Source organism: Sceloporus undulatus, unplaced genomic scaffold, assembly GCF_019175285.1.
Source record: "Sceloporus undulatus isolate JIND9_A2432 ecotype Alabama unplaced genomic scaffold, SceUnd_v1.1 scaffold_14, whole genome shotgun sequence".
Taxonomy (NCBI): domain Eukaryota; kingdom Metazoa; phylum Chordata; class Lepidosauria; order Squamata; family Phrynosomatidae; genus Sceloporus; species Sceloporus undulatus.
This window is the reverse complement of record NW_024802936.1, coordinates 978219-1005537: the sequence shown is the minus strand read 5'-3', so window position 1 is coordinate 1005537 and position 27319 is coordinate 978219. Positions and strand designations below refer to the sequence as shown.

General features: G+C 38.8%; 1 protein-coding gene across 4 annotated transcripts; it reads left to right on the top strand.

Moving 5' to 3' along the window:
- On the top strand, positions 1-26539 carry LOC121917282 (THO complex subunit 1-like). 4 transcript variants are annotated; one of them, XR_006100995.1, is made up of 23 exons: positions 1-189; positions 2689-2762; positions 2862-2922; positions 6926-6992; positions 7405-7523; positions 9592-9640; positions 10043-10138; positions 10339-10401; positions 11338-11420; positions 11833-11906; positions 12735-12843; positions 13624-13755; positions 14481-14581; positions 15388-15454; positions 15764-15814; positions 16320-16390; positions 17985-18083; positions 18620-18685; positions 19899-19982; positions 20147-20294; positions 21593-21671; positions 23683-23859; positions 23963-24042. XR_006100995.1 is itself a non-coding variant. In XM_042443083.1 (22 exons), the coding sequence occupies exons 1-22, from the start codon at positions 139-141 to the stop codon at positions 24256-24258; spliced, it is 2040 nt and encodes a 679-aa protein (XP_042299017.1). In that variant the 5' UTR covers positions 2-138; the 3' UTR covers positions 24259-26539. The 4 variants fall into 4 exon arrangements, 3 of the variants coding, with proteins under 3 accessions (XP_042299020.1, XP_042299017.1, XP_042299019.1); XM_042443083.1 differs by lacking the exon at positions 23683-23859 and having other exon boundaries at positions 2-189; positions 23963-26539; XM_042443086.1 differs by lacking the exons at positions 21593-21671; positions 23683-23859 and having other exon boundaries at positions 23963-24118.
- Positions 26540-27319: the final 780 nt, after the last annotated feature.

Genomic DNA, 27319 nt, shown 5'->3' with positions numbered 1-27319 from the left:
CGCCGCCAGGCGCAAGGGGCACTCGTCATGGCGGCCGAGCGGCGCTGGCGCGGGGCGATGACATCATCAGGAGACGACGCCGCCGCCGCTGCCGCTGCCGCTGCCGCTGCCTTGTCGGGTCAGTGAGGAGCGAGGAGGATGTCTCCGCCGCCGCTCTTCAGTTTGCCCGAGGCTCGGCTGCGCTTCATGGTGAGCTCCGCCTTTGGAGAAGGGGACCAGGCGTCCTCCATTCCAGGCTTCTGTCCTGGAAGGGCCCCAAAACGTCCTCCATTCTGAGCATGATTAAGAGGCACGCCCTCCATTTCCACCTTCTACTCAGGAGGACACCCAAAACGTCCTCCATTTTGACCCTGGCCAGGGTAGCCTTTTGTCCGGGAGAACCTCCAAAACGTCCTCCATTTGGGGTCACAACCAGGGTTGGCCGGGCGTCCTCCTTTTCCAGGGCGCGTGCATTTCCCCCTTCTTTCCAGGAGGGCTTTGCCAATGTCCTCCCTTCTGAGGAGGACGAAGGAGCATGTTTTTCGCTTTCGTATGGGGCAGAGTCGTCCTGCCCTCTGTTCTGTGGTGCCTCGTCCTCCTTGGCAGCGAGGGCCTCTGGCCGCCTTGCTCCTGTGGCCTCCAGGTGCCCTTCTTGGCCCGCCATGCCATTGCTCCTGGGGTCCAAGACTCATGGGAACTGCACTCCAAGAACAGTCGGAGGGCCACAGGTTTTCTTCCATGGAGGCCCAGCTGTGCCGCTGCTCTGTGCCTTTGCTCAGCTGAAGCCATGCTGATGGGGCTGACTCTCTGAAAGCCAAGAGCCACAGCATACATAGAGCACAGCCCTTTGTTTGGGGTTGCTGTTGTCATGTGCCCCAAGTAGTTTCTGACTTACGGCGACCCTAAGGCGGTGGACCTGTCACGGGGTTTGTTCACAGGAGGTTTGCCAATGCCTTCCCTTGAGGCTGAGAGAGTGTGACTTGGCCAAAGTCACCCGGTGGCTTCATTGGCTGAGATGGGAACCTTAGGGGTTTATCACACGAGACGGAGCCCCTGCAGGGACTGGGTTTAAACTGGGGGGGGAACCTTTTCAGACAACGTTCAGGGTTAACCCTAACAGAAAGTAGGTTGTTTTTCAGACAATGTTAGCATTCATGAGAATTAACGTGACATTAACCCAAACGGAAACTAGACAAAACCCGCTCCTTTTGGTGGAGGGTCAGCTGCCCTCAAGTCAATCTTGACTCATGGCGACCCTATGGATGAGACACCTCCAAGACCCTCTCTCCTCACTGCTCTGCTTAATTCCTGCAACCCTATAAAACCCATGACCTCTTAACAGAGTCCATCCATCTGGCATCATGGGGCCTGCCTTCCTACTTCCCTCTGTTTTTTCTAACATTATTGTCTTTTCCAATGAGTCCTTCCTTCTCATGATGTGTCCGAAGTACAACAGCCTCAGTTTGGCCGTCTTGGCTTCCAGGGAGGTTTCCAGCTTGATCTGCTCTAGAACCCGTTTGTTTGTCCTTTCGGCTGTCCTTGGGATCCTCAGCGCTCTTCTCCAGCACCAAAAGTGAATGGATTTTCTTACTTTGGGAAAATCCCGAAAGTAAAAGGAGCATATTTTGTCTACTTTCTGTTTGCGTTGATGTCACATTAACCCTGTCAGGTGTGAAAAATTACCCGCTATTGCATTATTTTTTTCTGGTTATTAAATCCCATTTCTGCATTGGACTTTTGCAGTTTGCCCCCCTGTGATAAACTCCATAGAGTCATAGGATCAGTCAAACCCTGGTCCCCAGAGTCATAGTCCAAAAACCACACCACTGTGCTCCCACACAACCTTTTGAAGCCTTCCACTAAGAAGTAAGACCTGTTTTGTTTCATGGGGTTTCCTCGCCAAAACCCCAAAGATGCTTTTGACTGAGTCCCTTTTGGCAGGGTATCTGTGCGCCTTCAAGTCACCTGTGGTCTTAAGGTGACCCCAAGAATTTCTTAGGCAAGGAATGCCTTTACTGAAGATATTGTCATAATTTATATCTATATTTAATATAACGTGAAACTAGTTTAACTAGTTTTGGCTTAAGCAAGGCTTGGGGCTTTTTCAACTCTCTAGACATTCTTTGACCATAATATTCAGTAACTATCAGTAGCCTTAGCTAGCATAGCCATTGGGAAGGGATTGTGGGCCTTGCAGTTCAGAAACATCTTGCAGTTCACAATTTCTATCCTGGTTTAGGTTGTTCTGTGCTAGGCAGAATTGTTGTGTATCCATTAATGTAAAAGTTCCTTAACATGCCTAAGGAGTGCCTTGATTGTAGGCAATTTTTTTTTATTTGTGTTATTTAATTAAGCTTACATATGCTTAACCAAATGACAGTGAAGGTAAACTGAATGTAGTTAGAGCAATGCTGAGTAAATATAGGACGTAAATGCTATTCAGTCACATAGGATAACCTGAAGATAGCTGATGCATCAGTGCCAGAGTTAAACAGGTCTGAATCTTGTGTATGTCCAAGTGTGATTGTTGTTGCTGTGTGCCTTCAAATTGTTTCCGACTTATACTATATGCCATTTTCTGTCATGAAAGAAAGAGTATATGTAAATATTTGGTGTTTAGGAAATATTTATTTAAATTTGCACATATTAATAAAACATTTTAATACTTCTGCTAACAACAAGCCGTTTTTCATTCTGTTATCTTTTCAGAATTCTACTCGAGAGGCCCTCAAGGGCAAAAACATTAAACCTTTACTGAGTGCATTCGCTCAGATACCTGGAAGGTAACACATCCCACTTTGTGTTTTCTTGCATAACTTGTACATAATTTAATTAATGTGAAGTCTTTGGCAAAACAGTCTCATAGTCTTGTCCATTTGTAGTGAAAATGAAAAAAAGTTTACCCTGGATCAAGCTTTCAGAGTTGCTGTAGAAGAAGAAATTGTGAGTACTTCTTGTTATAACTCTCTATGAATATTGATAAAATTCCCTGCATGTGAATATGAAAATAAAACAATTTAATTTAGATAATGATTACTCAGTTATGAGTTTCATAGTAAGTAAAACATCAATAACATCTTTTATTTATGATGCATCAGAGAAAACGTTACCATTAAGGGAAGTCACTCCAGGCTGGAACAGACCAGCAAAATATGCCAGCTTCCCGGCGGCTTGGGGGCATGGTGTGTACACAGTGCACACCCCCCCCCCAAGGTGGCACTAAATCGCAGTGAAGCCTTCCAGCCGTTTACATGACAGCACCTTTTCGACACTTCAGCAGCACGGTGTTTAGATGTTGCATGCCCTAGATGTGCCAAAAAGTGGTGGAAAGGGTGCCCTTTTTCCAGTGTAAAAAGGAGCGGCATTTTGCTGCTTCTTTTTGTGCCGGGAAAAAGCCGAATCGGGGCTGCAGCATTCAATTGCCACGGCCCCAATCTGGTGCTCAAAGGGGCAGCATCAAGCCACCCCTATGAGGCCATCTGTTTCGGCTCTAAATAATTTTTAAGCATATGGTCTCCTTTTTTAAAAAACAACAACAACTAACCTACAGCTTTATTAAACCCTGCTCTGTTCTTATCTGAATTCATCTATCAGCCGTATATTATTAATAATAATTTCAGCAATAAGGTGTCAAGTATGTTTTAAACAAAGTACAGATTTTGAAAGACAAGGACGGCATCCACCTGGAGGATCACTATCTATTACATGTATTATCAAAAAAGGAGTGCGGTGGAGAAAGATTTTTTCTTTCACTGCAGCAGCCCTGACTCTGACAAGTAGATGGGATCTGGTTAGTCTCTTTTCTGGGCAGTGTTCTTTCTGGAATGGAAGGGCAAAGAAAGCTGTCTGAAGCTGTTCCTTTTTTGCCTGATCTAAGAGAGCTAGTATGGTGTAATGGTTTGAGTGTAGGACTAAGACTGAGAGACCAGTGTTCAAATCCCTCCTGAGCCATAGAAACCCATTGGGTAAGCTTGGGCAAGTCAGAGTGACTTAAAATAAAAAAGCACATAGTTAAAACATAAACAAAATACAAATGTTAAAAAAGAGATTAAATCATAAAAAAAAATTAAAACCAGCTGTGTGCACACACCAGCACAACTGACAAATCCAGGACTTTTGTTTAGGTGGGGCTGGCCTTATACGTTGACAACAACGGGCCAGATTGGTCTCCTAATTGACATGATGTTCTTAAGGAGGAACAGAAAGTTCAGTCTTCCCCTGGCCCTTAGGCACACGGCTGGTGGATGAGACCAGAAATTACTGGTATTTGTTACATTTCTATTCCACCTTAAAATAATCCACTTTAGGGCAGTTTACATGGTTTATCTCTTCCCTGCTTTATGCTCAGAAGTAAGGTAAGAATTTTGAGAAAAAACTAAAAAATTCACATTGTCACAAAATTTGAAGGAGAATGATTGAAAAATGGAAAATCGATGGTATTTAACCCCGAACAGATTGGCCAAGATTATTGAGAAAAAACCAAATGTATGTTGGAAATGTCAAGCAGCAAGAGGTACATGGTTTCATGTGTGGTGGCATTGTCCCAAGCTGAAAAGATACTGGAAACATAAACACATAATAATTGAAAAAATGTTGAATATAAAATTTGAACTAAAACCTGAAATATATTTACTAATTATGTTAAATAAAATATCACCAAAAATTGATAGAAAATACTGGTGAATACTACTTTACTTGATAACAACGGCAATACTACTAATTGCCCAATATTGGAAGAAAAATGACATACCGGACTTAGACTTATGGCTACAAAAATTAATGGACACAATAGAGATGGACAAACTTACAGCATATGTGAAGCAAAAGGACAATTATAGAGTAGAAAGAGATTGGTATCTGATACTGTTACTTTGCAAATCGAGATGGTTATAAAGAAGAGGTCCATTTATAAATTGAATGTATTTGAAATATAAGTACTTATTTTTGGTTAATTAAGGTTAGCACATTTAATGACGTATGACATTTCAGGTGAATTTCAAAGAAAGATAACAGATTTATTGATATAAACAGACAAGGGAACAATAATCTTAAAGGTGGGATATGGGAAGACGGAAGTTATTGGAAAAATATTACTGAAGAGGACTATGTACTACAAAAATATGTAATCCTGATAACAATTTGTTGAATCGAGATTTTGGCGTGATACAGACGGGCAGGGGAAGACGTCTTAGAGGTGTATTCTGCTGAATACGGAGCCTCCAGACCGCCCGCCCCGGGGGCGTGGCTCAGGTGTATGGGGCTTCCACATGGGGGACAGTGAAGACGCCTCACCTGGGGCCGTTTCTGACCCACAGTTTCCATACCGCCGCCTCGGAGGACGCCGCAAAGAGAGAGGCAGCTTCCTCACGGGCGGCCAAAAACGGGGCTTTTTTTTCTTTTGCCGGCTGGCGGATGCGCAGCTGCACAGCTGCGACGCTCAGCAGCGGCGGCAGAAAGCATATGTGCACATTTAAAGCACCCAAGCCCCTTTAAAACTTTTTCCCCCGCCCTGGCCAAGAACAAAGGTGGTCTCCTGCCAGCTGGTGATCAGCTGGTGTTGGCATCCTTGTCCGCTTGCACATTGCCAATGTCACCAGCATCATGGATGGCTCCTCTCCTTTGGTCCCCGTGCTCTTACTGAATCTGCAATGCACAGCCACAGCTGTCACCGCTGCCACCGCTGTCCCCCTGCCATCCCCCATCACCTCCCTTGTACATATGTAAATATTTAAAGTTTTAGCGTTTTTTTATTGTTAGGTGAAAATGGCGCAGGAATGTGTGTAGGGGTGCACTTTAAATTCCAAACTTTCCACGATTCTAGCAGCGCATGCGTACATGCAGCTCTAGGGTTAGGGTTAGGGTTACGAGTCTTAAAATGCGCTGCAGCTGTGCTGCAGCTTCCACACCTGCATGGCAGCTGACGCTGCAATTAAAGCCTGACTGCAAACTGCGCATGTTCCAGGACCCCGACTCATTATGCGACGCAGCAGACACGGAGCTTTTAAATGGGCAACTTAAATTAGCGGCGTAGCAATTCTGGCGTACTGGTGCAGCAGCTTACAGACGGAGATGCGCAGCTGCGCACTATAGAGAAAAGCGGGGAAAAGCGGCACCTTTTTAATGCCGCTTCTTCCCGCTTGGGGTGTGCGGGCGGCGTGTTCATGGTGGCATTCAGGTAAGGGCCGTCTGAAGGCTCTACCTTCATGACGTCATGAACACACCCCTTTTTGCCCGTCTGTATCCCGCCTTTATGTTTCAAAAAGGAAATAAAAATAAAATATATATTAAAAAAAGAAGTAAGGTAAGTCGGGCTAAGAAAGAGAGCAACTGATTCAGTGTAGCACTCTGTGCCACTTTGGCACTCAACCAGAAAGCCTGATTCAGCAGATTCCAAGATCTGGGTCTTTGTGCAACTGCTTCATCTTTTCATAGGATTAGCAGAGCTGAGGCTGCAAAGAATCTCACAGCCTCTTCCTGCACACTTTACACTTTCATGTGAGTAATACTTGATGCAAGCTTCTTTTGTTGACAGTGGCAGCTTGTGGCTGCTTTGGGGGCCTGGTGTTTAGATTATGCACACTGCCAAAGTGGCCAGAATCTACTCTGGTCCAAAGGGCCAGATTGAAAATTTTGGGAGCAGTCACTGTGGTCCTGGTCCAGTCACAGCTGGAGCAGTCAGAGACCACACCTTCCTGGCTCTCTGCTTCACTCCATAGTCATTATATAGCTATTAATACATTGCAAACAAAATAAGATACAGTAGATATCTGGATCTGCCTGTTCACTGAATGGGTCAGTGAACTGTGTAACTGCAAGTTAGTGAATATACACATTTAGCTGTTGTAAATAGCTATGTTTCTCTAACTTTTTAAAATCTGATTTATATATTTTAGTAATATTTCAGTTATAGGCAACTTACACACAAACTTCTACTACTTTTCCATAGATAAATAAAGCTCCATGTGAAAATGTCTTGGCTATCATCTCTCTTGTTATTAATGGGGTCACAGAAGGTAAGTGTAGGGATAGTTAAAATACTTCAAAATATGTAACTCACATTTCACCATACTTCTCTTAAATTTAGTGCCCCAAAATATAAATGGGCCAAAACATTCTGTTTATTTTGGAATAAAGGAAATTTGTTGAAAAATTATCTTGCATGCTCTTTGTTTGGGTTGTTAGTGGATATCTTCTGGTTTTCCTCACCGACTTACTGCAAAAGTTCATTTAGCCTAGATATATTGCTTATCTACTTTAAGACACACAGAGACTGTAGAAAATTTCTGTTTAGAATCTGCAGAGTCATTTTGCTAACTCTTACAAAATAAGATAACTGATAATAGAAAAGCAGAAATCTAAAAGAGTTCTGTTTTTAAAAATTAATGTTACTGCAGCCGATTCATAAAAATATTTTGTCCCTTGAAGGTATCTGTACAGCATCAACTCCTTTTGTACTCCTTGGAGATGTTCTGGATTGCCTTCCTTTGGATCAATGTGACAGAATTTTTACATTCGTGGAAAAAAATGTAACTACATGGAAATCAGTAAGTCATATTATTTTAAGAGTCTACTTTTTATGAGACTTTGGATTGTACAAGTTATTTGAATGAATATCTTTTAAAAAAATATTATTTACCTGTTGTTCCAAAACAAATAATAGAAATTGATTTGTTCAGGTGGACAATATGTGATACTTCAACTTACTGTTTTTTATCTTAATATTCTGACTTTAAAATGAAAGTGTGTTCCAGTGCTTGTAGCTACTTTGATGGTGGAGCCAAAAAGACAAACAAATGGGCCCTTGAACAGATCAAGCCTGAAATCTCCCTGGAAGCCAAGGCCCTGTACAGATGGGCCATTAAGCACGTCCTGGCAATGTACTAGGGTCGCCTTGGGGCGTTGCTTATATACACCCCACAACCATAGTACATCGCCAGGACGTCAAAATGGCGGCACCCTGTCTACATGGGCACCGCCATTTTGACATAACGGCCGCATCGTGTCCAAATGGCACAATGCGGCCGTTACGTCCTGGCGCCGCTGCATGGCACCTCTGGCACCCTTTCAGCAGTGCTGGAAGGAGCTCTGAAATGGAGCTCCCTTCGTGCCACGTATCGCTGGCGCAGCCTTTACACGGCTATGCCAGTGATACAAAAGAGAAAGGGGCCAAGTGGCCCCTTTCCCCACTGCTGTCAGGGTGTCCTTGGGGCATGAAGCCCCAAGGACACCCCTTTCCAGGCCGCAGGGAAGCGGCATTTTGCCACTTCCCCGAAGCCTGGAAAAGCAGCGGATCGGGGCCTCTGCGGCTGCCGCTGTGGCAGCTCAGGCCCCGATCCGTCAGGGAAAGAGGCGGTCTGTATCCCGCCCAAGATAATGAAATTGAGGCTGTCATATTTTGCCTAAATCTTGGCATGACTCCTTAGAAAAGACAACAATGCTAGGAAATGTAGAAGGTAGTAGAAAGGAAGACCACATGCCAGATGGATAGACTCAACCAGAGAGGTCATGGTCCTGAATTTTCAGGACCTAACCAGAGCAGAGGAGGACAGGGGGTCTTGGAGGTGTCTTATCCACAGGTTTGCTGTGAGTCGGGCTCAACTTGAAGGCAGTTAACAACAACAACAAACAACAACTTATGCCATGTCCATTATCTTAGGTCCATAAGCTTTTCTATTTCTTATTCCTTTCCTGTTCTTAACTGCTGTCAAGTTGACTTCCATTTATGGTGAGCTTCTAAATAAGATACCTTCAAATCATCCTATCATCAATAGCCCTGCTCAGGTTTTGCTTACTCAGGGCCATGGCTTTCTTTATTGCAGTGATGGCAAACGTAGCCTTACCATACCAAGCATTGTCTTTTTTAGAGAATCATGTGTTCTCATGGTATGTCCAAAAGTACACAGTTTCTTTAGTGACATAATATTTCCAAAAATTTTGACACTGTAGACAACTCCTCCCTGGTGCTTTTAGAAAAATAACTGAAATTTTAAGGAAAAAATGAATGATGTGCTATACTTATTTTTTCACCTCAAACCTAAGCTTAATTTAATAGTTTAAATGACATAAAATGATTTAAAATGCTTAATTTGTAACTTAATTAATATATAAAACCATACTGTTTGGCTGTTTTATTAATGGTAAATAAAATATGAAACCTTAGGTTGGTACAATAAAAAGTGTGAACCTATCTTTTACTAAAGAGATACTCTGTACTGCTTAAGCACATGTATCTTAGTTTTTTTCCTTTTTGAGAAGTAGGAGGAAAATGAAAATAGAGTATTTTTCTTCATAGTTAGCCAATTGGGTAGCTCTTTATAGTGAAGACTGGATGAAAATATTTGCATCTGCTTTGGATTACATCTGATATGAAGTGACTGTTCTTACTTTAATCTAAATGAAATTCATAGTCCCAGATAGTGTATACCCATTAAACCAGTGGGAGCTAGCTAAGTGAGCAGTGATGTAAATTCCACATACTGAGTGAGCCTACTGTAGTTGGAACTAGCAGTTGGCTTTAAGGCTCAAGTGAATTCATCATTCGCATCAGTGTAACTAACACTAACTATAGAATATTAACTAATTGTTTCCCTCTTGATTGGTATTTTTTTTTAGAACACGTTTTACTCAGCAGGAAAGAATTATTTGCTGAGAATGTGCAATGGTGAGTAGCTTTTTTTCTGCAGATGTACCTGGGAGCTTATTGTGCAATTCATAAAGAGTTGATTAGTCTCCAAATATATTGGATAAAATTATCATATTAAAATTCATTTTAAAATCCTATTTATATAAAAGCAGTTACCTAGCACAGAGCCAGGGCAGTTAAAGCGGTCTCAAACTGGATTATTTCTGCAGTGTGTTTTGGACCCTGGACATTTTTCTCAGTAAGTGAGTTTAGTATGGCTGGCCTAACTAAATAGAAAAGAATTTAAAAAAAAAAAGTAGGAAAAAGCAATACAAGTTGATTAATGGAACTGGGTTTTTTCCCAAGACTATAATCTCTGCTTGTGAAATTTAACATTACTGGACACGCAATAAATAAATAATGTTTTTGTATCTATTTTAGACCTTTTAAGAAGATTGTCTAAATCGCAAAATACAGTATTTTGTGGAAGAATCCAACTATTCTTAGCTAGATTATTTCCACTATCAGAAAAATCAGGTGAGATTTGATCATTCCCCAAGGCATAATCAACAGTATAAATAAAAGGATGAAGTGAAATCTATCACATATATTTCAGTTTCAATTATATTCTGTATTTTACAAAGGATCTAATTACTGTATTTTAGATGTGTTGTGTGCCATATCCAGGAGTCTCTCTTGCGTTATTATAATTAACATACATTGTAATTATTTTTAAGCTAACTGGCCTCCCTCACAGAGAGCAAATAACTTCATTGCTGCAACAGCTCTACTGGTTACAGGTCTGTTTCCAAGCACAACTTAAAATGCTGGTTATGACTTACAAATCCATGTATAACTTAAATCTTGGCTAGGATGAGCCTGCCTGGGCTCAGAGAACTGCAAGAGAAGTCCTTCTCTCAGTCCCACAATTTTAACATGTGTGTTTCCTGGGAATGGAAGATAAGACCATCTTGGTGCTTGTGCCAAGGTCCTGGTGCTCCCTTCTTACAAGAGGCTAGAATGGCTCCCTCCTTGATGTTCATTGGTCAGGAGCCAAAGACTTTTTTATTCTGACAGACCTCTAAGAAACAAATGGTTTTTTTTAACAAGGACTTTTTTGAAAGTGTGCTCTACTGCTTTTAGTTGTACTGTTTTAAACTGCTTATTTTAATTGTGTGCTTTGTATTTAATAACATCACAGTTTTATTACATTTTAATGTAACCATTATATGTCTCAACAATTTGTAAGCTACCTTTAGTTATCCTTTTGTGGGAAAGAACAGGATATAAAAGAGTAAATAACAAGAGTAAAAATAATAATACATGTTGAGTATCCCTATCCAGAATTCTGAAATACTCCGAAATCGAAAATTATCCACTTGGGTAACTGAGATAGTGATACTTTTGCTTTCTGATAGTCAGTGTACACAAACTTTATTTCATATACAAAATTATTATAAATATTGTATATAAAACTACCTTCAGGCTATGTGTATAAGGTGTACATGAAACATATATTAATTTTAGTTTTCGACTGGGGCCCCATCTCCAAGATATCTCATTATGTATATGTAATTATTTCTAAATCTGAAAAAATCTGAAATCCAAAATACCTCTCTGGTCCCAATTTCGGATAAGGAATTGATATGTATTGATAGTATCGTCATCTCATATTATGTATCGTTATATCTCTTAATACATATTAGTTTTTTAAAGTGTACCTATTTTTCCTACAGGACTTAACTTGCAAAGTCAATTTAATTTGGAAAATATCACTGTTTTTAATACCAGCGAGCAAGAGAGCACCCTTGGACAAAAGGTTACAATAGTCTTTGTAGTCTCTGTATATCATGCAAATTCTGTTGGCACCACAAACCTTTGGGAAAGTTATATGGCTGTAACTCTCCAGTAACTCTCAAGTCATAGTGCCAGAGCATTCTCAGTGGCTGGCCCCCTCCCTGCTTGCTTTTCGCCAGCAAACCAAGGCATTTTTATTTAATATATAATTTAATGTATAATTCATATCAGGATGGTTTTTATGAAACAGTTGGGTTTTCTTTATGCTTTTTTTGTATTTTTTAATGTGGCTTTATATTGTGAGTAGATTATTTTAATTGTTTTGAATTTTACTGAGATTTTAAAATGTTTTTATCTGTGAACCGCCTTGGGTCCCTTCTGGGAGAAAGGCTGCAAACAAACAAACAAATCCTAAATGTGCTCTTTTCCTTCAGCATGTAGAGGAAAGAGAAGAAGGAATGGAAGTAGAGGAAGGGGAAATGGGAGATGATGAAGCCTCTACTAGTTGGTAAGAGTATGCAAATTGGAGTCATTATTTGTTTTCAAAGTGAAATATGCATGAAACATCTACAATCAGATTGTTCTTGATTCCTAAACAGTATGAAACGCTAGACATTTCTTGACAGCATGTTTGTTTTTACTTCAATTTTACACAAATGTCCCTTGCCACATATGAAAATGTGGATAAATTGTATCATGAGGGTTTTGTTGCCATGTCTAAGCCAAGTGAGAAAAATAAATAACTATAGCATTGCTTAATTACAACGGAGAAATACTACTTTTCTCCAGGTGCACATGCCCTCTTAAATGCTGAATTGATAACATTGTAGTTTGTGTTCATGAAATTTCTGAACTATAGTTATTGCCCTTCCAGAGGAGCCATTTCACAGTTGCTTAAGCAACCTACATCATTTTTTAAAGAGGAGATGTTTGAAAGAGATCATAGAATCATAGAGTTGGGAGAAATCTCAAGGGCCATCTAGTCCAACTCCCTGCCATGCAGGAAGACACAATCAAAGCACCCCTAACAGATGGTCATCCAGCCTCTGTTTAAAAATCTCCAAAGAAGGAGACTCTGCCACGCTCTGAGGTGTTTATTACTGAATTATTGGAGCTTTACATATTAGTACATCAGCACTGTGAATTGACAAATCATTGTGTGCTCTTCTAGGATATATTGACAGTCTCAGACACACTTCCTGTTTGATTTCCATGTTTGTGTCTTCATCTGGATTGGGAGCTTAGTGCAGTAAGGTAGGGAATAAATTTAAGTGAATAAAACAAGTTTGTCTCTAATAACAGAATGTTGGTATGTTTGTTTATTTATTTTTTCCAGTTCCATTCCAATAGATTACAATCTGTACAGAAAATTCTGGTCACTTCAAGACTATTTTAGGAATCCTGTACAATGTTATGAAAAGATTTCATGGAAAACATTTCTTAAGGTAATGGCTCTGGTGTACATTTTTCTCCATCTCTGGGAAGATAAGTATTTTTACTATTTCTCAAACTTTCCATATATAAGATACACCGTGTCTACAAATAAGTATTTATAAAAGATTGTATTCATTCTTTTGTAAGTATATAACATAATGAAAGTCTTTATGCACTTTAAAGTTTAAACTTCGTTGAAATCATTAATTCTACAGTTGGACACTGGCTGATAATTATCCATTATAGGGGGATTTTATAGGCAAGTTGGAACTCTGCTTTGTTGTAAGGAGGCATGGACTACCCCCTCCACACACTCACCCAGTTCCTCTCTAGCCTGTGTAATGAGCCAGGAAGGTGAAGGGCCTAGCATACATGTGGTGGCCCCCATTTCTACTGACATTTTAGAAAAAATATTTCAATAGTCTGGGAAGGTATATGGGCATGTCATTTAATTTTTTTTAACTATTTTTAAATAAACTTCCAAGTTTGGATTATCTGATGCTCCCAAAACATCCAAGGTATTTCTGCATAGAGCTGGGAAGTAAATTTGTCTTCCAGAAATTAAAAAAAAAAAAAACTAACCAGTTTCCTTTACCTTAAACAGTAAGCATAGTAATGTTATATCAATTTTTTTTGCATATCTAAACTCCTTATCACCAGGAGACAAAATGGGTGAACAGAAAGGTGTAATAGGAAATATCAGCATCTTTCACATTTGATAAAATTGCAGATATTCTTCATGACTATGATTTCCTTTAAATTTTGAGATTTGATTTTCTCATTTTCTGAAGTACTCAGAAGAGGTGCTAGCTGTCTTTAAAAGCTACAAGTTGGATGACACCCAGGCTTCAAGAAAGAAATTAGAAGAGCTAAAAACTGGAGGAGAGCATGTTTATTTTGCTAAATTCCTCACAAGTGAAAAGGTATTGTACTTAGTGATCCTGCCATAAGAATATCAGTTTCCATGGAAAACGGGCTGATACTTAACTTGATTAAGTACAGATCAGCAGTGAAACACCAGCCCTTTTGGCTGCAGCGTTGCCACAGCAACTAAACCGCATGGCACAGCTCCACAGCAGAAAAGAAGCTGCCTAGAGCGGCTCTTTTTAGCAACATCGTAAGAGCTGTGTAGCAGCCTTTAGAGACGTGTGGGTGCTGAGACCCCCACACGTTGTCATTATGTCCCCCATGTAGGCGGTGCTGCTCAAAAATGGCACCGGCTGAAAATAGTAGCGCTTGGGAGTGTGTGGTTGGTGCGCGCTCCCTAGCCCTATTATCACCACCAGAACGTTGCTTCCTGATGGTGTGTACCGGGCCTTGGTTAAAAAAATAATTGACAGCCAGTGTTGCTGTCACTAAATCAGTGGTGCTAGAGTACTTCAACTGCTTCAGCAACATGAAATATAATGGCAAAATCTGTGAGGCAACAGATTTGACTCTAATATTTTGAAGCAGTTTCTATGATATTCTTTTAAGACCAAACAAGATGTGAGATGAAATGCATCTTTGTTCTTAATGTGCTGTTTTTTAAAAAAAACTGTGATCATAGCAGATGAGAAGTAGGAATTTAACCCTTTTTTATGCTGTAAAAGACATTTGAGCTGTAGAAAGCCATACATGAGTTGTTTGTTTGTCTGTTTGTTAACAGCTAATGGATTTACAGCTGAGTGACAGCAACTTCCGCCGCCACATCCTATTGCAATATTTAATATTATTTCAGTACCTCAAGGGGCAAGTGAAGTTTAAAAGGTAAGGTAGGAACTAGTCTTGGTTTTAAACTTATACCTTTTTCATAAGTTTACCTTTAGTGTATTTTCATTAAGATATGACACACTGCAACTCTTGCTCTGCGTTTCATTGTATGCAGTTCTTTGAAAAGTGCTGCTGCTTAATCCAGTGAAAAGGAAGAGAATGTAATTCAGAGACTGTGCTTGTTTGGTTTTTACTGTACAGTGCTTTCTCCTGTTTCATGATGTACAGTATTGGAAAACAAATGTGTTCGCATTGCACTTGGAAGAGAATCTTCCTGGTTGTGCATACACCCAACCTAAACAAATTAAGCATTTATTTCAAGTTGTTTTAATTGAAACAAAACTTTGGTTGGATGATGTTTCAGCTTTGCTATCTTTCAGATGGTTATGTAGTTACACTAACTCTTTTTAAAAGGTGTTACTGTTCAGGTGAGTAACTTAAATAGGTAGGATTGGATCCAAAATATGCTTTCTTCTTCTTGTACTGTATCTGCGAAAGGATTCTGATACAGCCAAACAACCTTACTGGCAGAATGAGGGATAAAATATTTTTGATCTGTGTCTCCATTCCCCTTCCTGCTGCCACCCATCCTCCACCTGAGAATTTGCTCTGGAAAGCCCTTCAGAATTGAGATGGGGGTGGGGGCTTCCTGGTAACTGCAAGGGAGAGAAAAAATATCAATGAGAACCACTCTCTCTCCCTGCCCACCATCTGATGCGTTGTGAGCAGAACATCACAGATGGAAAACTGTTCTGGATCCAAACCAGTGTATTTCATTTTTTGACTGATTGTTTGCTTTTTAGTTCAAACTACATTCTGACAGATGAGCAATCACTGTGGATTGAAGATACTACCAAATTAGTTTACCAGGTCAGTGCTTTATACTACAAATTATATATAAATAGATTGTGTGTTATAATTTACAAAAATATCACGATATAAAGTTGGTGATACTTGTTTTTATTGTAGTCTGCTTTTATGGATCTACGTACTGTTGTTTTTATGTTGGGTAACCAAATTAAGCTATTGTAATATACACTGTGAATGAAATACTGGATAACAATTGGAGCCCAGAGAGTATTACATTTTTTACACTGATAAATGTCTAATCATAATATTGGTTGGAAAGAGACTTTCAAAGGCACTGTTGCTAATCATGTTGCTTCTTACAATAAGCAGCTACTTTCAGAAAACCCCCCAGATGGAGAGAGATTCTCAAAAATGGTGGAGGTAAGTCTTCATAAACTAAACTGAATTGAATTTCAATTGATGGATGCCATCAACTTAATACAATGTTTCATTTGCCCATTTGGGTGGTTTTCAGCATGTTTTGGGGTAGGGCTCACTCCCCTGAAAGGATTAGGGGTTTTCTTTGATCTAATATTGTCACTGGAAACTCAAGAGGTTTCAGGAGCTATGTCTTGCTTTTTACCAGTCTATGCTGATGTACTATTGTGACTTTATTTAGAGAGAGACGGCTTAGCAACAGTTACCTATATATAGGTGATCTCTAAGCTGAATCATTGCAATGCATTGTATTTGTTGCATTTGAAAAGGCATTTAAAAAGGCATAGCTATGTAAAAATATTATATCTCAAATATGTATATCCATATAAAAATATTACCTTTGAATGCTATCTGATACAGTCAGATTTTTTTAAAAACAAATCCCAGCACTAAAGCCGTAAGTAGTATTAACTGTGTGCTAATACATTTTGTATGCTTGCTTTTACAGCACATATTAAACACAGAAGAAAACTGGAATTCATGGAAGAATGAAGGTTGTCCAAGTTTTGTGAAAGAAAGGTAATAAACTAAAAAAAATAACCTTTAGAAGTTGAATTGGATGAATATTACATTACAGGCTGCATATTCATATAACACCTGCATAAATCCTACCTTGTTCAAGACAATATGTCATTCTCTGTTGTCTTAAACTGATCTATAATTTTGCAAACAGATTGGACTTACATTTCATGGAATTTATCATTGTGAATTCTGACTTCTTGCTATTTTCAAGAAAGGTGCTTCGAAATAAAAATTAAAGAACATTACAAGTGTATTTTTTTTAAAAAAACTTTGCACAAAATTGATGGACTCATTGGCAGCAGATCAAGTGCATTTGGTTCAAGTCCCTTCAAAATGCTGTACCTGTAACAGTTAAAGAAAATTGTAATTGTTAAATAAAAGATTAATTCATACTAATAGTAAAGAACAAGGGGGCTGAAAATAGACACCCCCCCCCCCCACATGATGAAAAGTATCAGAAGCAAAGTGGTGGTAGTGGTACCTGAATCTAACTTCTGAGTACAGAGCTGAGTAGCCTTCTTGACAAGGGTAGGGAAAAATATTAGAAGGCAAAGACAGTTGGAGGAGGGCTACTTATAGGTAAGGAACGAGATTTATTATTTTCTTCATTTATTTGTTTACTTTATTTATATTCCACCTTTCTCCCAGACTGAGATCCAAAGCGGATTCCATAAAAACACATTAAAAACATTTACAAAAAGTTTAAAACTAGTTTAAAGCAGCACATTAAAACACTATGAAACTGAATGAAAAATTGTACAACAGTTAAAAACAAATAAAAAGCATCTATATTCAAAACTTTCTGCTTAACCAAAAAGGTTTTTGCCTGCTGGTGAGAGGAAAGCAGGGAGGGGACCAATCTAGATCCCCATGGAAAGGAGTTCCAGAGAATTTGAGCAGTGACCGTGAAGGCTCTCAAGTTCTCACTAGGTGAGCCTGTGATGGTGTGGGATTACAAGAAAGCCTTCCTCTGATGATCTTAAAACTGTGGCAGGTTCATATGGGAAAATAAGGGAGATATGTTTTGTATCCTTTCTAAATTATAGAAAGCTTCTCTTTGGAAGTGTAGAGCAGTGAAATCACCCCTCATAATGCCTTCCTCAAAAAAAAGTGAGTTCTTAGCTGTCTTAAAAATCTCTCCTGGCCTTCTAGCATTTGCCCAGCTCTGCTCTAAGGAAAGTACAGTCGGCCTTTCTTATACACAGATTTTTTATACACGGATTTAAGCATACACGGTTTGAAAATGTTCCAAAAAAGTATAAATTTACCTTGATGTTCCATTTTTTTATTAGGGACACCATTTTGCTATGTCATTATACTTAATGGGACTTGAGCATACACGGATTTTGTTATACACGGGGGATCTTGGAACCAAGCCCCAGCGTATAACAAGGATCCACTGTAGTCATTTGTCAGGTTTACCCCCAGGCTAATGGCAAAATTACAGTGCAAGGCCACTATGCGGGCTCTCCAAGGCCATCCTCTCTGACACAGGGAAGGTAGGGAAGACTTCTGCATACAAGTTCTTCAGAATTCATCAAAGAACTTTGCTAACTTCTTATTTGATCCCCTCTGCCTTCTTTTTCTGTAGACCAAGTGATTCCAAGCCAATAAAACCTTTTGTGCGTAAGAGACCTGCTCCTGAAGACTTCCTGGGGAAAGGACCCAACAAAAAAATTCTCATGGGGAAGTGAGTCAAGCATGTATATTGTTTCATGCTTTTACTTGTTGCTTTGTGTAGATATAGAATGGTATGTAGAATGATTACATGAAGCTGTAAGGATGTGCAGATTAGGTTTAATTGTGAATATCAAGCTTGTGCATAAGAATATTTGTTTTAATTACAAGCATCTCTTGCATTCCTTACCTTTTATCCTAGAGTTGGGTTGTTAACTTGTTGTGCAGCTTTTCTTTTAGGAAGCACCAAGACAGAATAAATGCATTTTTTAAAATTATTATTGTTATTATTATTGTTGTTGTTATTATTATTATTATTATTATTTTGCTTTCAAGGTTAAAATCTATTCTGTTACTTGAGCAGTTTAGAATAGCAGCAGTCAATGGTGTTGGTTTCTGTCAGAAACTGAAGAAATCGCATGCAGACAGTGATATCTGTTGTTGAGCTAATTACTCTAGGTGTTAGTATGATAGCTGCCCCCCCAATGCTTGACACATCAAAACATCACAAAATGTATCAAGTCATCTGATTTGCATTTCTCTTTACAGTGAAGAATTGACTCGGCTCTGGAATTTATGCCCCGATAACTTGGAAGCCTGTAAATCTGAGAGCCGGTGAGCATGTGAAAAAGAAGGCAGGGAGGGCTTTGGGCTAAAGTCGATTCTAGATCTTGTCGTAGATGCATCCAGAAATATCTCAAATGTACCAATGATACCAAAATCATTGTGGTTGGGCTCAGGGAGGAGTCCATGGGAGAAAGGCAGACAGTGACATTTCTTCTGTACTGGGCATTCAGAGAACTAAAGAGAAATAGGAGTTTTCAAAACGCAAACATCGCATCCACCTGACTTTTGAGGATTCCACTTTTTTACCTTCATGTCTGCATTACAGCCTTCTCAATTCAGCAGGGCTTCCTGAACCCTGGAGATGCCTACAGTGTGAAATGGGAAGTAGCTCTTTTCTAGATCCACCACTGCATATTACAGGTTGAGTTGCCCTTACTGGAAATGCTTGGGATCAGAGGTGTTTTGGTTTCGGATTGTTTCAGATTTTGGAATATTTGCCTATACATAATGAGACCTCTTGAAAATGGAGCCCAAGTCTAAACGTGAAATTCATAACCTTAGTGATAACTTTATACAGTATTTTTAATAATTTTGTGCATGAGACAAAAATTGTGTACACTGAACAATCAGAAAGCAAAGGTGTCACTATCTCTGCCACCCATGTGGACAGTTTTGGATTTTGGAGTATTTTGGAATTCTGGATAAGGGATAACCAACCTGTATTATTATTTTTATTATTTTTATTTAAATGCATATGAAAGGAGCATTTTCTCTCACATATTTTTGCTTCACCTCATTTTATTTACTTAATAGATTTTGTAGTGACATGTTTTAAAATTTTCAAGTGGCTTATCTAAACATGTAATTGGTATTTGGGAAAGGCTATGTAAGAAGTCTGAGGAAGCATACTGACTGAATGAATTGGTCAAAGTATTTGGGGAAAATTCTAAACCGCTTAACCAAATTAGAGTTAGACTTCCCAACTGTGTGTGGAAGAGGATTAAAAAGAGTTTAGAACATCTCATCACAGGATTTCTTTTTGATTTCCCATTTTGGCAGAAACACAGGATGTAAGTGCAATAAAATAAATAAATTAGCCACAGCTTTAAAGTTCATTACCGTCCTGTAACTAGTTGTATTTTTCCACAACAGCCATTTTATGGTGGCATCCTCAACACTATCAAAATTTCAAACATATCTGCACTACCAAAAAGTTGAGGACTTTGGAAATTTAAGCTTTTAATTTATCTTTGTTTTCTAGAGAATATATGCCAACGCTGGAAGAATTCTTTGAAGGGGCTATTGAACAGGCAGATCCTGAAAATATGGTTGATAAAGAATTTAAGTATGTATTGTGAATCCTTTTCTCTGCTCTTTTACATTTGTATCTATTCAATTTTACCCAATTTATGTATGTCTGATTCAAACTTAAAGTTTGCTCAGCATGACACCACTGAGAAAACAGTTGTCTTGAAACATGGTGGACTGATTTTGACTTTATCATTACAGAGTTGTGAATAATTCTAACTATGGCTGGAGAGCATTAAGGCTGTTGGCACGCAGAAGTCCTCACTTCTTCCAGCCCACCAACCAGCAGTTTAAAAGTTTACCAGAATATCTTGAAAACATGGTCATCAAATTAGCTAAAGAACTACCTGTAAGTAGTAGTATTGCAAATATTTTATTTTCTCTTTAAATTTCTATGCCAGCATCATTTCTTGTTTCCCGAACCCTAGCATTTTCTCTCTTACATGTACTCTTAATTATGACAGCTCAGAAAATGAAATAAATAAATATTGTTAACTAATCATTAGATGTTTCTAATTATTAACCAAATTTTATGGTGATGAGTTTTTTTGCCTGTAGTTTTGCTGCTTCATCAATAGAACTATAGTGTCCAAATCAGTGGAAGAGCCACTTGATCGTTTTTGTGAGATCCCATTTGGAATATTGTGTCAAATTCTGGGCATGGTATCATATTAAGATTAACTTGAACTTGTTCAGAGGAAGATGAACAAGGTGGTAAAGGGTCTGGAAACCAGGCCCAGTGGGAAAAAATTGTTAGGGAAGGGAGCTTGGCATGTTTAGCCTGCAAAAGATAAGTCTGAGAGATAATATGATATCCATCTTCAAATATTTTTAAGACTGTCATGTGGAAGATGGAGCGGGCTTATTTTCTGTTGCTTTAGATAGACCCAGACTAGTGGATTCAGATTTGGATTACACATTAGGAAGAACTTCCTGATGGTAGGAGATATTCTTCAGTGGAACAGATTACTTTGGAAGATGGTAGGCTCCTTTTTTGGAGGTTTTTTAAACAAAGGTTGGGTGTCTTCTATTGGGCATCCTTAGCTGTAGATTTACTTCATTGGTAGGATGTTGAACTAGATCATCCTTTGCATCCCTCTATGCCTGCAGTTCTGTGATTCGAACATGCCTACAAACACATTTGCCATCTGTATTGTTTGTGCAAAATCTCAGCAGAGAAAAGGCAGAAATCTTGGATTTCCCTCCTGGTTATTTTCTAGTTAATGATATATTAAGAAAGTCATGCTTTCTACATCTATTTTTTCCCTATCTCATGAGCTTCTTGAGAAGGTATATTTGTGCACTGGACATTCTTTTGGCATTTAATATTCATCAGTGAAGAAGAATGAGAATGAATCTTGACAATGAAGTTTGAGTGATTTCTGGGAAGTTTATTTGTATTTAGAAAATATTAGTTTTCCGAGTTTCAAAAATGCAGTGAACTATAGCATAAATATCTTGATTCTGAACTTTAGCGGATAGTTTTGATTTTAGAATAGGTCTCTATATTATTAAACAAGATATAATCTTCAGAAATTTCCAAATGTATTTCTAAACTTTTTGTTCTACTAAATATGCTTCGAGGATCACCACACAGCAGTCCTTTTGAGCAAATTCATCCAGTGATATTCAGTTCTCTCATTATAGCCTCCTTCTGAAGAAATTAAAACAGGCGAAGATGAAGATGAGGAAGATAATGATGCTTTGTTAAAGGAAAACAATGAAAGTAAGACTGTGTTCTTGGGTTTCTCCCCATTTCCTTTGACACATGTTGTAAAACGAGTATGTAAGCAGACACTTTTTCTTGCCAAGTTGGTCGCTTACTGCTTCTGATCCATTACAGTAATTGTTGCTTGTGTTGTGTATTCAGAATAAAGAACTATAGTTTGTTTCTTTGAAAGCACTGAACAGAGATTTCATAATCCTACTGTGCTAAAGCTTAGGTTCCTCACGCTTTTATTAGAAATCTTGCCATCTTGATTGTGTTTCATCTAGCATTACTGGATCCATGCTTGATATGAATAGACCTTGAAAATAAGTCCTTTCTGGATGTTATCTGCTTCTAATCATAGCTCCCTTTGGTAAGCTGTGTTCTTCTAAAACAATATCAAACTTGTTTAGCAATATCACACATCAGCTATGGATTGGCAAAATTAATGGTGCATATTCCTGACTTATGAAGTCAATATGATAGTTTTAATCCATCTTCATCTAAAGCATTTCCTGCTCCCCAAGTCCATTTCCTACCCAATTCCATCTCCTTGATTTTGTGAATCAGTGTATGTCTGTAATCTTGGCATATCCTTGACCTTTCCTCCCTCATCCTCAGTCTAGTTATTCCTGCTGCTAAAGTCATTTGCATGATTCTTCCTTCCCCATTTCTCATGTGAATGCTTCATATTCCACTTGCTGTGAATTATGTATACTTCATGCAGTCTTACTATTAATGTTGTTTATTCTGTCATAAATGCTTCCACTTATGATCTGTCTTATGTCTTAAAAACAATATATAAAAGTTATCTTTGTTTTACATTTCCCTTCAACAGAATTCTGCTTATGCTTGTCCTTTTCAGTTGCACTTTCTCATTTTGGCACTATTTGTTCTTTTTGCTACTAATTTTACTTGCCATCTTCTATCTCATTTAGACCATCTGAAATGCCTCCCAACCCATTACTATTACTTCCTATTACCTTAAAAAAAATCAGAATACCCACATGAGTTTTTTTAAGGTGCTGCAGCCTCTTACTAACAACAAATACAGTGAGCTCCTCACTGTCCTGCCTATTCAGTTTTGGCTTTTTTATTGCCATTTCTTTATCTCAATTAAGGATTACTTTCGGCCTTTCAAAAATTAATGCAAATTGCAATCTTTTACAAAGCATTGAGATTGGCTAGCATACCGTTTCTAATCTGTTATGAACATGGTGTGATTTATAAGCAATTGCTGAGAGGTTTGCCCAATATTGTGGAGTAGTTTAGTTGTTTCAAGAGCATGAAATCAACCAGAGTAATTTTGCACTTCAGTTTGCTTTGTTTCCTTTTGGGATGTCTGTTGGTATCCAGTCTTTAGTGAGAGTGCTATTCAGTGGTCACATAATCCATATATATGTGGTTTGAAACGTAATGATAAAATTGCTGCTAAGAATCAATATAATATACATGTTTATATTTGGAAGCAAGTTCAGCAGTGGCTTGTGGCCTGAGCAGGGAAGTGCCTCCAAAATGGCAAGAATGAGATCATTCCCCTCAGCCATGTTTGGATGATAGGCTGTTCCTGTTTATGCTGTTTATGATATTGGCTTAGCTTTGCAGAATAAAAGCAAGGTAATGGTGTTTAAAAAAACAAAAATCCATGCTCACAGCATAGTTAATATTTTCTGCTCTGGTAGTGACCGTGGGGAGTGAAGTCTGGCAGACATGTTGAAATGATTTAACTGTTATATATCGTTTCTGTAGCATAGTTATCACGGAGATAAAAAGTCACAATACTGGCATTTAAATAAAATTACCCAAGCATCCATCCAAGACATTGCTAGGCAATTTTTTAAAGCTGGAGCTGCATTAGCTTTTGAGGACACATTTTGAACAGGACAGATCACTTCCTGTTTTAAAATAAGTGTCTCCTGGGGATAAATACCCCCCCCCCAAAAAAAAAAAGTGTGAATGCCCCCCACACTCCCAAGATGATGTTTCATTGCAAAAAAAAAAAAATTAAAAACTTTTTTTTGCAAAACAGCATGAAGGCCCCAAAGGTGATGGAAATGCCTTTCACACCTCTAGAAGACATTTTGGACCACAAGAATTTTGAGCCTTGGGAGACGGGGAGCAGGGTCACACGAACAGCCATAAGGCTGCATACAGCCTGCACTTTGCCTACCGCTGCTTTAAGAGGAAAATTCTTAACTGATATCTGGTAAATATCAACCAAGTGTGGTTGGTCAGTTTTCAGGAACCACTTTGTTAACTGTCATTTCTAAAAAGGCTATTATTTAACTATTCTTTTGTTCTAATTTTAGGCCCGGATGTTCAACGGGACAAACTTGTAACAGGAGAACAGATAGAGCTGTTTGCAAACAAGCTTGGAGAATACTGGGAGGTTCTGGCTCCAAACTTGGAAATGAAAGAGTCTGATATAAGGCAGATTGAATCAGATAGCGAAGATGTGAAGATGAGAGCTAAGCAGCTGCTTGTTACTTGGCAAGATCAAGAAGGGATCCATGCTACAATGGAAAATCTGATTACTGCAGTGACCAAAGCAGGATTAAATGACCTTGCTGACAGCCTAACAAATGACAATGAAAACAATAGCTAATTTGGGACTATTTTTTTTATAACAGTTATTGTTGCTAAGTGATGGAGCCTAACATTTGCTAGGCCAATTTAATTTGGTAAACAATAAACATCTTTTAATAACATTGTCTAGAAATTCCAGAAGACTAGTACTCCTGACCCAACAGGAGTCATTCTACTATGACAAGAAGAGGTGTATGTGTGCGTGTGTGTGTGGTGATCTTTTCTATATAAGTCAGAACTTAGTGTATGGGTATTTAGAGGTCCATTGCTTTTGATACTGACTCTTCCACAAGGTACATATATGTGAAGATGAATAACCAATTATCCCCTTTCCTATATTAAAAAAGTAGATGTTCAGTCTGGTCAAGTAAGAAAATTAAGGGTGTACTATATAAGAAGATATTGTATCCAAATTGCTAACAAACCTGTACTTACAGAAAATCACTAAACAAAGTTTTTCTGCCATTGTGGAAGTGTTCAAATGCTGTTGTGACAATAGCATTCTAATTGTCTGGGCCTGCAATTTTGTCACCTTACCCCCACAATTTTGGATGGGAATGAAAGTCAAAGCACATGACTTCATCCATGAAAGAAAATAGGGTTTGGTACTTACCATGAATGTTCATTTTGGGGCATCCCTAAGATGCAATCCACATACTGTTGAGTTATTCCCCACATAACAGTAGATGAGACAGGAGCCCTTAGCTCAAAGGTTATTTTCTATTACTGTTGAGTCCTCGTCCTTCTTGCCAGTTGCAGTGTAAAGCTTATCCTATCCGCCTATTAAGATTCAGTGCTCAATTCCACCTATCTTATCCCTACCATTTTCATTTATTATTTATAAGATTATGATGGTGGTGGTGATGATGTATCTACATGGGAGTGGATGGATTGCTCCTCCAGACCATCCAAAGATGAACATCCATGGTAAGAACAATGAATGTTAACCCCTCATTCTGTGGATGGCATGAGGAGCAACCCACATACTATTGGGATGTACCCAAGTCCTTCAGAGCCAGAGTGGATGTAGCCACTCCTTACATTACTAACTGCAGGACAGTCTGCCCACAGGCTGCCTGAGTTGACTTCACTTTATTGACGTTGTAAAGCTGTATAAACATGGATGGCTTCTTTTACCCTGTGGCATTACAGATACCATGTAATATTGCTGAGACTGCATAAACTGTACTTCTTGCCATGGGTCATATAGAATCGGGCATACATTTTTTTTTTACCTTGGCATCATAGCTAGATCATAACAATGACTCTGTGGATCTAAAATCCTATTCTGTTACTGTATCTTTTTACTGTCTATCGCACATCTAAAGTGTGCCATTTTTCTAGTGGATGTAAGAAATTTGAGCAGAAATTTGGAAAATGAATAATTACCTTTATTTAAACAGCATTTGGCTGGGTCCATTGTTAAGGTTAATTTATCCCAGCTGCATAAATCTAGATGTATTGATAGTGCTGCAAACTCTGATACCCTTCTTGCTCATGTAATGCCTACTAGAAAAACAATCTTAAAAGTTAGCAATCTTAATTATGCCTTTTTACTGGCTCAAATGGAGGACTTGTTAACCTATTTTAACATTAGATTCAAGTTTCAGTTGGGAAACCTAGGAAATATTCTTGAGGCTGTAAGGTCCCCTTCAAAAACATGGGTTTTTTTTTGGGGGGGGGGTAGATGGGATCAAAATACACATCCTTTATTATTGTGCCCAGTTCTAATATGTGACTGGCTTGCACTAGATCTGTACACCTGGCTCTGAAAGCTTTCCACATATTATATATCCTCTGTGTATGGCTTCCTTGAAGCTTTATCATTCAGTTTGAATAACCTTGCTGCCTCAAGTACAATAGACTTCAACTATTTTGGGTTGTGGTGAAGAAATGGACCCTGATGAAGTAGCTCTGACCTGCTTGGCTTTTTTTTGAACATCTGCACTAGCAATGGAGGCCAAGGCAGTGTTGGCCAATATAGTGGTGTCAAGACTACCATGGCCCTTTCTATGCAAATCTTTGTTAGCATCTTTTGAACTACTGTCATTGGTTGGAAGGCCTACAATATACCAAGTGCCTTAATTACCTCTGAGGCATTGTGTTATTCCACCCGTCCGCTTCCAACTGGTGAAGAGAATCTTTTTAGTTTGAAATTTGTTCCAGGGGCAATTTAAGTCTAATTGGACTAAAGCAGCATCTTAAGTATTGGAACACCTGATTTCCCCAATGGGCTTTGTCTCTGTTTAAGTAGTTGTCTTTTCCATTCATTGATCCTTTCAAATAAATTGCCATGACGACTTTGCTGCTTTCTTGGCTCATCTGAGGATCCTGCCCCCCTCCTGAATTAATGGCACTGAATGTGAATCCCCTACTTGCAGATGTGAGACTTGTCTGTGGAACTCAACATGGGTGTTTTTTCATAAGTACCAACTGCATTAGTCTCATTGCTTTTCACTCTAAATAATCTATGTTGTATTTTAAGACCAATCCAGTCAATTCACCTTGGACCAAAAGGCTTTTGCTATGAGCCTCAGCAGCTGGAAGACTCACATCTGTTACCACTATTATTATGGGGAGAGGGGCTGGAGTTTTATTTTTATGTTGTTTTTCTTGATTTTTCTGTGCCAGTGATGGAAGGGATCTGCTGCTTCATTTGAGGGCAAATATAATTTTGTAATTTTGTGTAACTACCTGATTTATACATTGGTCTATTGTTACTTCTGCCCACAATCAACCAAAATGTGTATGTGAATACTAAATGTTTTCTAATAGATTTTTAAATATATTTTCTCCCTATAACCTCCATTTTTTCAGCTTTAACTCTTTCATTCATTGCTTCTAGCGTCTCCTTCCCTAGGTTACTTTGTAGCTTCTCAAATTTGTTAATTATCTCCCAGATGGAGTTGTGTTGTTTTCCCAGTACTGGAGTTTCTGATGTCATTGTCTTTAAAAAGAACGGGAATGAAGGCTGTGTTTTTGTATTATTCGGAAGATGTGCTGCTCCCTCTGGCACTGTTTCATCTCATTGTTTGCTCTTGGTTTGTCAATCATTTCTTGCACATTTGTTCTCACTTCTC